Source organism: Salmo salar, chromosome ssa17, assembly GCF_905237065.1.
Source record: "Salmo salar chromosome ssa17, Ssal_v3.1, whole genome shotgun sequence".
NCBI classification, from domain to species: Eukaryota; Metazoa; Chordata; class Actinopteri; order Salmoniformes; family Salmonidae; genus Salmo; species Salmo salar.
The window spans coordinates 57,001,831-57,015,241 of NC_059458.1; the positions used below are offsets into that span (position 1 = coordinate 57,001,831).

The 13,411-nt window shown below is 42.4% G+C and overlaps 2 protein-coding genes across 10 annotated transcripts in view; both read left to right on the forward strand.

The window, feature by feature from the left end:
* Positions 1-6,838, forward strand: part of LOC106576154 (signal peptide, CUB and EGF-like domain-containing protein 1) — a 141,431-nt gene extending 134,593 nt beyond the window's left edge. For all 7 annotated transcript variants that reach the window (XM_014153088.2, XM_045699776.1, XM_014153094.2 and 4 more), the window contains 7 exons: positions 1,030-1,191; positions 1,615-1,782; positions 1,879-2,040; positions 2,808-3,005; positions 3,223-3,375; positions 3,558-3,637; positions 3,780-6,838. In XM_014153088.2, coding sequence (XP_014008563.1) covers positions 1,030-1,191; positions 1,615-1,782; positions 1,879-2,040; positions 2,808-3,005; positions 3,223-3,375; positions 3,558-3,637; positions 3,780-3,932 — 1,076 coding nt within the window. In that variant the 3' untranslated portion in view covers positions 3,933-6,838. The remainder of the gene's footprint in view (positions 1-1,029; positions 1,192-1,614; positions 1,783-1,878; positions 2,041-2,807; positions 3,006-3,222; positions 3,376-3,557; positions 3,638-3,779) is intronic.
* Positions 6,839-8,261: 1,423 nt separating this feature from the next.
* LOC106576156 (metallophosphoesterase domain-containing protein 1) overlaps positions 8,262-13,411 on the forward strand; it is a 46,678-nt gene continuing 41,528 nt past the window's right edge. For all 3 annotated transcript variants that reach the window (XR_006760121.1, XR_006760120.1, XM_014153102.2), the window contains exons 1-2: positions 8,262-8,532; positions 12,792-13,255. Coding sequence is in view for 1 of the 3 variants with exons in the window: in XM_014153102.2 (XP_014008577.1) it covers positions 13,083-13,255 (173 nt within the window). In the remaining 2 variants the exon portion in view is untranslated. The remainder of the gene's footprint in view (positions 8,533-12,791; positions 13,256-13,411) is intronic.

Sequence of the window (13,411 nt, forward strand, 5' to 3'; positions counted from 1 at the left end):
CATACTTCACGTTCCATTAGCCTGCTGTTGGTAGCGCGTCCTAGGGCTCTCTCCAAGCGCAGGGCTGAAGTTCCGGATAAAATGAGATTCTCCCGCCTGTAGGTTCGTTCAAACATGTCAAACGTTGTAAAACATTAATCTTCAGGGCCTGTAACACCAAGAGAGCCAATAAGATTCGAGGGGGATGATTTCATTGCCTTTAAAACCGTTTCCAAAGGTGGGGGTAGACATGGCCGCCGGCGTCATAATGGTGATGGCCCATCCCCTGTGACCAATTTCCAACGCGTCTCATTCACTGAGTTTCGACTGTATAATGCTCAAACCACTGTGAAAAGACTGGCGACATCTAGTGGAAGCAATAGGAAGTGCTCACTGAACCATGGTTAACGGTGTGATTTATAGGGAAAGATGAGAAGTCGAGTCCACAATTCTGAATTCCACTTCCTGTTTCAATCGGTCTCGGGGTTTTGACTGCCATTTGAGTTCTGTTATACTCACAGACACCATTCAAACAGTTTTAGAAACTTTAGGGTGTTTTCTATCCATATATAATAAGTATATGCATGCCCTAGCTTCTGAGTTTGATTAGTAGGCCGTTGAAAATGGGAACGATTTTTTTTCAAAATGCGCTGTGGCGCCCCCTATGAGAGATTCTGGAGCGGCGCCTTGGAGACAGCGTTTTTCACCACCATCAACAAAACACCAAATGATGGAATTTCTCATGGAAGAATGGTGTCGCATCCCTCCAATAGAGTTCCAGACACTTGTAGAACCTATGACAAGGTGTATTGAAGCTGTTCTGGTTTGTGGTGGCCCAACGCCCTATTAAGACACTTTATGTTGGCGTTTCCTTTATTTTGGCCTATACATCACAGCTGCAGTTTGACACAGTGTGTAGGCTAAAGCCAACTTCCGTCTCTGTTTTATGCAGTGTATGCGGGATATACCATATCATGATATGCTAAACATGTCTCTCTCTCATCTCTCTCTTTTTCTCTGTGTGTACGTCTATCTCTCTTCCTGTCTCAGTGAGCTGTGGTGTGGGGACGTACTATAGCGGAGAACATGATCAGTGTGTCGTGTGTCCCCCTGGTACATACCAGGACACAATGGGTCAGCTGTCCTGTGAACCCTGCCCCAGCACCGAGGGACAGGGCATCGCCGGGGCCAAGAACGTCTCCCAGTGCGGAGGTGTGTGCGTGTGCGTGTGTGTGTGTGCGTGCGTGCTTGTGGCAGTCTTATGTGTGCGGTAGTTTGGTACCACCCTGTGGTTATTCAACGGTATTCCTAGTTCTATTGGAGACCATGGTCTGTTTCAAGGCATTTCCCACTTTGTCCTCTAGATAGCAGCAAAGACCAGGGTTCCATAGATAGATCATCCTGGCTAGCTCAGTCGGTAGTGCATGAGACTCTTAATCTCAGGGTCGTGGGTTCGAGCCCCACGTTGGGTGTTGCCTTTTGATTCAGAAGGGATTTCATAACCTCACTAGTGGTACTCTGGAACAGACTCGATTTCATTAAACATTGAAGTTCTACTTCCTGCATAATAGGTCAGTTGAAGAGATGTCTGTTATAGAGCCTTGTTAAACCTCTTCTTCTCTCCATCTCTCCCAGGCCAGTGTCCGGCTGGTCAGTATTCGTCAGATGGGTTTCGTCCCTGTAACCCCTGTCCTCTGGGCTCCTTCCAGCCGGAGCCTGGCCGTGTACTCTGCTTCTCCTGTGGTGGTGGCCTCATGACCAAGTACGAGGGCTCTGTCGCCTTCAGGGACTGTGAGGCCAAAGGTAACAGAGAGAGAGAGAGAGAGAGAGAGAGAGAGAGAGAGAGGTGTGTGTGCATGTATTACTCTCATCTTTGTGGCTGTGTGTTTCTCTCCGTAGTCCACTGTGCTCCTGGACACCACTACAACTCCAGTAACCACCGCTGTATCCGCTGTCCAGCCGGTACCTACCAGTCAGAGTTTGGACAGAACTACTGCATCACCTGCCCTGGCAACACCACCACTGACTTTGACGGAGCCACCAATGTCTCTCACTGCAAGAGTAAGGCCAGTCTCCCATTAGTTCATTAGTGCAGTGAATTATTTTAGTGTTGCACATGGTTAGAGGACTCAAGTGACAAGTTGTCTTGGTGTGACACGTGCTAAAACATTTCAGTTTCCTCTGTACTCTAAGCCAGGAATTCTGAAACGTTTTGACTCGGGGCCTCCCTTCCAGCATTGGGGAACATTCCGCGGCCCCCTGCGTGCGTCACGTCTATTATTAAAGGCACATCACTGTTCATGGCAAACTGTTCACACTGGAGAGAATTTTGCAGGTTTAAAGCTTATTTCCTGCAATTCTTCACATTTTGTCATGGGGTTCAAAGAAAATGTTTCAGTTTTGAAGCACATTTTCGTGCAATCCTATACATTTTGCCATGTCTAATGTGTATTCATGTGATATTTGAGTGACAAAAAAATTACAACAATATCTGTGGACTAAAAAGCCTAAATATAAAAACAGTAGCTGGCATGGGTTAGTTAATCTGGACATTTCTGACAAGTTATAAATAGCTCTGTAAGGTATGTAATGACTAACATGACAAGAGGAACTGATGATGCACAACCCAATTTAGACATGTCACCTTGTGCATTCTACTATTACAAAAAAACAACAAACAAATGAGGCGTCCTGCCGACCCCTCACCCCACAGTTTGGGAACCACTGCTCTAAGCTATAGACATGTTCCTTGCTGCTAAATTAGTTCAATTCAAAGCCATAGTCTCCAGTGCTCCCTGACTCATCCAAGTCTCTTCTCCCTGTCTTAGACCAGGTGTGTGGGGGTGAGCTGGGGGACTTTACAGGCTTTATTGAGTCTCCTAACTACCCCGGGGACTACCCGTCCAATGTAGACTGTATCTGGACCATCAACCCCCCTCACAAGAGACGCATCCTCATCGTGGTGCCTGAGATCTTCCTCCCCATTGAAGACGAGTGTGGAGACGTGCTCGTCATGAGGAAGAGTGGTAGGCACAACCAGGAAATCATTCTTACTGTGCCAGCCAATCAGACAGCGTGATATTTAATTTCATCAGCTAGCCAGCCAATTAGATTGTTACATTATTGTAGTTAGTCTATCTTGCTATTTTAATATTCGTCAAGTATTATTTCAGCTGATTCCAAACTCTTGGTTGGTCCATCTGTCTGTCAATTAAATGTAGCCGCTCCCTCTTCTTCCCTTAGCCCTGCCCACCTCCATCACCACCTATGAGACGTGTCAGACATACGAGCGGCCAATCGCCTTCACCTCCCGCTCCCGCAAGCTCTGGATCCAGTTCAAGTCCAATGAGGGCAACAGTGGCAAGGGCTTCCAAGTCCCATATGTGACCTACGATGGTCAGTCTGCTGTAGCTTCTACACTTCTAAGCTGCTCAGACTCCCTAACATTCACCTGTGCCTTATTAAGTCAACTCTAATGTACAGTGTGACAAGGTGTGTTTGATGGTGGAATCTTAATACACTTTTTGTGTCAGCTGAGTAATGTAACCCTGTGTTTCTTCCTGTCTGTTGTTTTGAAGAGGACTACCAGCAGCTGATAGAGGACATTGTCCGGGACGGCAGACTCTACGCATCAGAGAATCACCAAGAGATACTGAAAGTAAGCAATTCTCCATTATGTCCAATTACTGTATATTATATTATTGTAATTAATAGATAATACTATACGGTGTATAGTATATTATCTTCACTGATAACTCCCTCTCTCTGTCTCTCCCTCCCTCTCCCTCTCCTCCATGCAGGATAAAAAACTGATCAAAGCCCTGTTTGATGTTCTGGCTCACCCCCAGAACTACTTCAGGTACACGGCACAGGAGTCCAAAGACATGTTCCCCCGCTCGTTCATCAAGCTGCTGCGCTCCAAAGTCACACGGTTCCTACGGCCGTACAAATAAGCTGCTTATCCTACGCCCCCTTTCCACCATCTACTCCTCCCTACCCTTCACCTACGTCCTTACCCTGTCAACATCCCCATATGTCTTCTAATCCCCAAGTCTATACCCCTACGTCTCTCCTACAACCCCCCCCTGCAAATCTAGCCCTCTCTTCTACACCCTCTACTCTGAAACACTTCTCTTACACCCCCCTACACCCCCAACCCTACCCAGAGCTCCTCCTGCTCGCTATCCCAGCATTCTCTGCACAGGAACAGAGAACCGTCTCTCCCTCTTTTGTCTTTTTTTTCTGCAGTCCTCGTTTTAACTTTCCAGCTTTTCCCTTATACTTCTGTTTTGGTTTGGTTTGTTTTTCTGATGTTGTTGTTCTTTTGGTTATATTTATATGTGTTAGAACTTGCAGAAGCCCACAACATGGATGTTTGATATATATGTACGTACAGACATGTTGGCTACAAGTAAAATGTATGTGTTTGTATGTACGTATGTATATTTGTGTTTGTGTGAACATACGTATGTGCACGTAGATGGTGTGCGAGAGTGACGTCACACGCAGGTACATAGATCTATCTTTATTTTGTTATTTTAAAAGGCCCCTGGCGTGCACAAAAAAAAACGATGGGTGCACATAAATCATATTTTACATCAACATCTTCACATGGGAAATTATTTCGAAAGATATTTCTGATTTCAGCATCCCAGACCATTCCACCTCAAACTGAGTACAGTGAACAAATAAGTTAGATTTTTCCAAAAAGTCACTTTTTTTTAAAGATATATAACAAGATGAAAAAACTACCTGCAAGTAACAGACGTTACTATAGAGAGAAATGTATGTGATGTAACTAATATTTGGAACTTTAATTGCACTTGAATTTTATATTGTAAACTGTAGAAAAAAAATCTAAGTTACATTTTTCCTTCTGTTTTGTGTTGTATAGAAATGTTTTACCTTGGTTGTAGCAAAGAGAGAGACAAAAATATGTCCCGTTTTGTTCTCACCACAAAAACCCCCAGTGTTCAATTGTTTAGACAGACACCATCAAATTTACCCATTTGGCCGAAAAGCAGTATTGCCAGTAAGTAATAATTTAAAATGAAATGTCCTTAACGACCCACTACTATTTTAGCTGTGAGTGAGTGTGCTCCCTTCTCCTAACTCTGCCTCATCCCTTTAAGACCCTCCTGACTAGCTGCCAGAGAAAAGGGGTGTTTTGTGTAAAGCTTCTTATATGATGGCACTAAGTGCACACTCAAAACCACCTGCTTTTTACGAGTGTCCACTCTCAATCTGTCCTATTTGGACTTCTCCCAGTTTCTGTAAGTCATCAACCTAGACTGTTGATTTAATATCTGTAACAAATATGTTAGTTTGTTTATATTTCTGCACAATGCAAGTGGAGAAAATATGTATTGTATGATGAGGAGACTGTTGATTTGGAGGTGAATGTAGTAGCAGAGAGACAGAGGTCTGTTTGAAAGTATTGTGATGTCTATGAGAGTATCTGTATGTACATAGCACTTGCAACTGTAACCATAACCCAGAAAGCGCCCAAACTGACCTCAACTAGTCAAACGTTCTGACAAAATTACACTTTCATTGTTCTCCCCCTTGTAAGAGTCCGTTTAAGCAATAAGGCCCTTAGCTGTGGTATATTGGCAATATACCACAAACCCCTGAGGTGACTTATTGCTATTATAAACTGGTTACCAACGTAATTACAGCAGTAAAAAAAAAAATCTGTCATACCTGTAGCATACTGTCTGATAAACCACGGCTGTTAGCCAATCAGCATTCAGGGCTCGAAGCACCCAGTTTATGATGTCTGATATACCACGGCTGTCAGCCAATCAGCATTCAGGGCTCGAACCACCCAGTTTATAATTGCCTATACAGCACATCTATTACAGACCTATTAAACTGCTAATACACCGCTACTACACGGTTATAAACAACTTAAATTCTTTGTGCTGGGCACAAGGATGATAAGCATAATTATATGTCTTGTATCTTCTAACCTAGAGGCCATATACTGAAGGCCACTGATATGGGATCAGATATAGTCATTCATTCATAAATTCTGCATTGTGCCCTAGCACTGATCCAGGACCTGTTCATTCTAGTCTAATCGTAACCCCCACTGTTGTGTATAGAGTTGTGTCAGAAAATGTTACTAGTCGTCAAGTCAAAGCCCATTGGAGGAGGTGGTCCGGGGGAGGGACCTCGCAACCTCTATTCCAATGAGCTTTGAGTGGAATTGAGCTAACAAGGGCGGAGGAAGCATGGATTTGACAGCTAATGTTTTCAGATACAACCAAGGTGTTTGTCCACTCAGTCCACTCAAAATGGTTGTCGCCTGCAGAGGTGTAGCTAATGTTGGTACAGTGCACCCACTTCCTGTTGAGGGATGTTTTGGGCGTTTAGTGTGTTTGATGATGATGATGATGATGAAAATCGGTATGAAATGTAACATTTTTTATGATTGACTTTTCCTGAGAATGTATTCTATTTGTGTGTGTGTGTGTGTGTGTGTGTGTGTGTGTGTGTGTGTGTGTGTGTGTGTGTGTGTGTGTGTGTGTGTGTGTGTGTGTGTGTGTGTGTGTGTGGATGTGTGTGTGTGCGTGTGAGACAGTGTGATACAGAAAGAGTGCATGTTCTGTGTATGTGTGTGAGCAAGTGAGACAGCGTGTGTCCATGTGTGAGTAGCTTGTGAGATCGAGGTGGAGAAAGAGAGATACTGTATGTTGGTACTTTAGTCCATTTTATAGAGGGATAATTTTAACGTTCGTGTTAGTCGGTTGTACCCAAAGAGAGAAACTGTATCACAGTGTTTTGCCATTGTTTGGTCCATGAAAATCCAGTAAAGAACAAATTCAAATAAAACAGTAGCAGAAAAACAACTCCACCATGCTCTGTGATCTGCCCTTGTTTAAATGTTACTTGTTACACTTTACTTTGACCTTTTCTATATTATCTAGCATCTTTTGTCTCCATGTGTGACTGCAGGGCATCTTACACAGACTGAAATATGTTTCCTGAAAATGTAGCTGACATTGCCTATATTGGACTTTTCTCAAAACGAGGATAACCGTTCTGAGGATAAAGACAACACACAAACAAACCTAAGTGCAAATTGACACTGAGTCAAAGTTTATTTTCTTGTAAGATGTATTTTCTTGAACACATAAATGCAGTATTCAATGATCCTACTCTGCACCTTTATTCCATAAATCCAGCATCTATTGGAAGAACCTATTGGAGGCTGTGTAAGAAGTCTGGCTGAATTCACATCACAGCCAAGTTAGCATTGTTGTTTCTTACAGTAGCTGCAGTATTAAATGAGTCTGACAGCCAAATCTGGTGATTTCTTTTGAACTTTACAGGACGTTATCAACGCTGAGAATCTCCAGGCAAATGAGAGAGTGGCAAATGTGTAGATAAGGCCTTATCTTCATGCCTCTCCTCTTTTCTTACAATATTTCTCTTTCGGCACCGGCATCCATTTTTAAAGTTCATTGTGTATTAATTAATTAAAGTCAGAGTTTAGATTGAGGACATCTAGTTTGTTTTTCATTGACTTCAGCTTCTTATTTTAAATTATGTTTTCAAGAGTAGTTGAGTATAGTAATAGGCCCTAGTCTCCAAAGACAACAAATGTTTAACTAGGCATTGGCGCATTTACACATATTATAAAGACATCAGCTATGTCTACTATTCTATGTCCAAATTTGCAACATGATGATTCTTGTAAATTGTAGGTGTACTTTTGGAGCCATTCCTATTTGTAAAATGGTAAATGTAGGTTAAGGAGAATAAGTTTTCATAGTATTTCTTTGCAACTGTAATCTGTTGAAAATAATTAAAAGTTCCCCTGAAACCAAGGTCATTTGGGTTGCAGACATCCATCATGTCATCTTGCATTATTTTCAGTCAATTTATTTGATGTATTCCAGAACTAGCACACCCGACTCAAATAGCCTAATGATTAGTTGACCAACTTGACTCAGGTGTGCTTGTACTACAATACATAAAAGTCAGTGTAACTGGCTTGGGGTAAACTAATCCATAAGAGGTTTGAGAAACACAGGGCTATGGTAAGGATGAAACTAGGCCAAATGTGAAAATATAAAGTACAATGTATGTCATTTATCACCAAATCGATGGTTCTACATTGATCTTAAAGAAATGCAGTTTAATTCTGCATCTGTGATAGATGAAACGCTAGAAAAAAACAGAGACGAATCTCTGATATTGTATGCTGGCTCAAACTGTCTGTCAGACATGAATTGATTCGTGCTCAGACCTCCCCTTCGCACATTGAGCTGTTCATCCAACAGAAGGCTCCAGAACATACCAGGGAGAGGCGGGAAGACACACAGCTCGAGCACATTCAGCACAAGAGGCGGGAGATTAAGTGTTTCCGCGAGAGCCAAAGCGTTAAACTGAGCACCACGCGCTGCACTTTCAAACAGACCAGCGCAACTCGCTAGCTGCTCCCCCTCCGCCGTCCGCTCCTCTATCAGACCCACGGGACTTCACTGGTTCATCCCTAACCTGACAGGCTCAGCTCATCCGACCGGGAGACCGGGGCGAACCCAGGTAGGTTAGGTGCCGCGGTGTCTGCTTGCGTGCAAATTGGTGTTGCCTATGTTTTGTGTGGCAGGCTACAGGATTAGTATGATGACAATCCGAAACAGATTTTGGATTTCTATTCTAATGTGTATGTTTTTCTATCGGAAATGTGTTTTACTTCATGTAGCCTGATGTCTGGTAAATCTAGCCCAATATGGTGATTGTGGACACTGCCACTCTCTTCTGTTTTAGGTTATCCACCGGAATGCTTTCATGATGTACAGTGAAATCAGAAAGTATTCACAACGCTTGACTTTTTTTCCACATGTTGTTGTTACAGCCTGAGTTTAAAATTGATTAAATATTGATTTTTTTGTGGGGGACACTGGTCTACTACACACAATACCCCATAATGTCAACGTGGAATTATGTTTTTCGACATTTTTACAAATTAATAAAAAATGAAAAGCTGAAATGTCTTGAGGCAATAAGTATTCAACTCCTTTCTTATGGCAAGCCTAAATAAATTCAGGAGTAAATTTCCTTAACAAGTCACATAATAAGTTGCATGGACTCACTCTGTGTGCAATAATAGTGTTTAACATTATTGTTGAACGACTACCTAATCTCTGTATCACACACCTAAAATGTTCTGTAAGGACCCTCAGTCGAGTAGTGAATTTCAAACACAGATTAAACCACAAAGACCAGGGAGGTTTTCCAATGCCTCTCAAAGATGGGCACCTATTGGTAGATGGGTAAAAAAAATACATTGAATATACCTTTGAGAATGGTGAAGTTATTAATTACACTTTGGATGGTGTATCAATACACCCAGTCACTACAAATATATGGACATCCTTCCTAACAAACCCAGTTGCCGGAGAGGAAGGAAACTGCTCATGGATTTCTACCCATGAGGCCAATGGTGACTTTAAAACAGTTATAGAGTTGAATGGCTGTGAAAGGAGAAAACTGAGGATGGCTCAACAACATTGTAGTTACTCCAGAATACTACCGTCAATTCCGGACTATAAGCCGCAACTTTTTTCTCATGCTTTGAACCTCGCGGCTTAAACAATGACTCGGCTAATATATGGATTTTTCCCACTTTCAATTTTTTTTCTCCAAAAAATACACATTCTGTGAAGTGCTCATTTTTTTGGCGGCATGAAGCTTTCATTAGACCAATGAAATTGCCCAACGGGTTAAGGTCAAACAACTTTTTTGTTTACTGTTTAGATTAAATCGAGCGCTCTCAAATTTATTACGGTAGTCATTTTGTCACCCTCATCATGGCAAAAACACGGAGAAATGCATATGATGCAGCTTTCAAGTTGAAGGCGATTGATCTGGCTGTTGGAAAAGGAAATAGAGCTGCTGCACGGGAGCTTGGTCTTAATGAGTCGATGATAAGACGTTGGAAACAGCAGCGTGAGGAATTGACTCAGTGCAAAAAGACAACTAAAGCTTACTGCTAATTATTTATTTTTGTTACAAGCCGTGTTTCGTTAAAGCCTATTTATTTTTGTTACAAGCCATGTTTCGTTAAAGCCTATTTATTTTTGTTACAAGCCGTGTTTCGTTAAAGCCTGTGTAAAGTTCATTTGTTTCAATGTACCGGTAGGCACCTGCGGCTTATAGACATGTACGGCTTATTTATGTTCAAAATAATATATTTTTAAAAATTCAGTGGGTGCGGCTTATATTCAGGTGCGCTTAATAGTCCGGAAATTACGGTAACCTAATTGACAGAGCGAAAAGACAGAAGCCTGTACAGAATAAACATATTCCAAAGCATGCATCCTGTTTGCAACAAGGCACTAAAGTAATAATGAAGAAATGTGGCAAAGTAATTCACTTTTTGTCCGGAATACAAAGTGTTATGTTTGGGGCAAATCCAATACAACACATTACTGAGTACCACTCTCCATATTCTCAAGCATAATGGTGGCAACATCATGTTATGGGTATGATTGTAATCGTTAAGGACAGGAGTTTTTCAGGATAAAAAAATAAACGTAATGGAGCTTACCAAGTGTACAGTGAATGTTCCCGAGTGTCCGAGTTACAGTTTTGACTTAAATCTACTTGAAAATCTATGGCAAGACCTGAAAATGGTTGTCTAGCAATGATCAACAACCAATTTGACAGACCTTTAAGAATTTAGAAAAGAATAATGGGCAAATGTAGAACAATCCAGGTGGGGAAAGCCCAGAAAGACTCACAGCTGTAATCTGTGTGTTGTCTTGTCTTGCTTGTTGTAATCTGTGTTTTGTCCTGTATTTATATTGTATTTATTATTAATCCCAGGCCCACGTCCCCCGCAGGAGGCCTTTTGGCTTTTTGGTAGAATTTGTTCTTAACTGACTTGTTTAGTTAAATAAAGGTTAAATAAAAAAAGATATAATAATCGCTGCCAAAGGGGCTTCTACAAAGTATTGACTCAGGGGTGTGAATACTTATGTAAATTTGATATTTCTATATTTCATTTTCAATAAATTTGGAAACATTTCTAAAAACATGTTTTCACTTTGATTATGGGGTATTTGAATTAAGGCAGTAACACAACAAAATGTGGAATGAGTCAAGGGTATATGAATCATTTCTGAAGGCAATGTATCACATTACTCTGTGTTTGATGCTAGATCCAAATAGCAGAACCACCGTATGCTACATAGCCTAACAGATTTGCCAACAACTCCTCAAGTGGTTGGTGAGAGTTTATTTGGGGTCCTAAATACAACTAACACCAAAAAAGCAATGTCTTACATATATAGTTTTCATTTGAACAATTTACAATATTATTAACATTAAGAAAGACAAAGACAACTATTTAATCTCCATGCCTTTGTGTTTTGGTGACTATGCTCTTCTAAACTACACAAAATAGCCTTCTGAAGTCGGCTAACACCCCAGAATGAAGGCTTGACATTATATCTGTTTTCATTGATTTGTTTGTAATTTAGTTTAGTAAGATTTAGTGAGATAACTGGACATAATTAAAATGAATGACAATTATTGTGAAAACAAGAAACCAAACCTTCATATAAAATGTCTCAATTAGACAGACAAATCAACTGCTTGTTTAATGCGAGATTACTTGGAAGTGGCTCTTGATTGTCTTATTAATCAGATGTGAATTACTTTGTCAAATTGAGATTTTGTAATGTTTGTTCTATTCATTTGATTGAGTGGTTCTCATTTAATGGCTGTGCCCCTCTCTCACTATGTTAGCATGGGACAGGTGTGAATGCTGCCAATGCCTTGTCAAATTCAAATTGAGCCAGACGTGCACACTCAGTGCTGTATGCTATAGCCTTGTAGGCATCAGTCATAGCCTGTCAACAGGACTTGTAGCCTACACACACATATATATATATACATACACACACACATACACAGTCCATTTTTACACAGCATAAAGAATCTAACCTACATACATGACTAATGGTGTGTGTCCGTACCAGGGAGTGGAATAGCCTACGAGTGAAACGAAGGAACATTGTCGCACAATTTTATGGGACTACTTCTCACAGTCGTTAAATCTGAGTGTCTGTCGTCTGTGCCGAGGAAGAGAATGCATCAATCAATTCCACCTCACGCCTATTCATTTATCAAACCGTCCCTCTTCACCATGTTCTCTGCTACGTCTTCATCATTCTTCCTGTAGTCAAGGTCCTGTTCATGTTAATACGGCCCGTTTCCTTTGTTCCTAGTCCCAGTGTAATCCTCTTCTATTCTCACTGTGTACCATGCTCTCAGCATCTGCCAATGCACCCTTCTGCTCTCATTCACTCAGTGTGAGGACTTCTGGCACTGCCCCACTCTCTCTCTCTCTCTCTCTCACACACACACACACACATATACATGCATGGACACACACAAGAGTATGCCTGTGTGAGTCGTGGTGTTAAGTGTGTGTAATTATGAAATGGGTTGTGTGTGGCCGTTTTCACATGAATGAGATGGCACACTGACATAGCAGCACAATCCAGGATAAATCCAGCTCCTCCACTCATCCCCAAATTATCAGCCTCCTTCCTCCGTACATCCCTCCCTCACCATCTTACAGGATCCATATGAAATCCGACTAGAATCCCATTAGCGGAGCTGTAATTTAAAGGCAGTAGTAAATGTGATATCTGCTTGACAGTGTAAAAGCCTTAGATGCTCTTAGGGGTTGGGTTATGTTGCTTTGGTGGATTGTGTTTTATTTACATTCTTAACTGCGTTTCAGATTGGCGTTGTATTCCACTCAGTGGTTCTGTTCTCTGTGTGTGCAGGAGTAGGGGGACACGGAGGTGGAGGGGGGACATGCTCGCTCAGCAACCCAGCAGAGTTTCTCCGAGGTGGGCCAAGCTGTGACAGAGGGCCTCTCTCTGGTGAGCCACCCCGCAACCCTGACCGCTCCAGCAGGCCTCACTCCCAGTCCTAACTACTGTGTGTGCCAGGACCAGGCCACCTCCAGCCCAGGCCAGACCACGTCTACCCCAGGCCAGCCCAGAGTGGGTCAGCCCCAGCCCAACCCACCTCTTCCCCAGCCCAGTAGCGGTCCAGGCCCAGTCTCCAGAAGCATGGCCTTCACCCTGTCAGAGATCATGGCTGCGCGGCGGCAGCAGCAGTCCCAGGCCCAGCGGGCGCCAGGCAGGGCGGCCGTGGAGGTGGATGAATACAGCACCAACCCCACCCAGGCCTTCACCTTCTACAACATCAACCAGGGACGCTTCCAGCCCCCGCACGTACACATGTAAGTAGAACACATACACGCATGCAGGCAGGCAGACGCACACCCCTGCAGATATACATGTACATACACATATGCTGGCATACAGATACACACTACGTATGTTCTGACACCTGGTCTCTGTCTATCTCCGTTCCCAAGCCCTCCTCTATTCCTCTA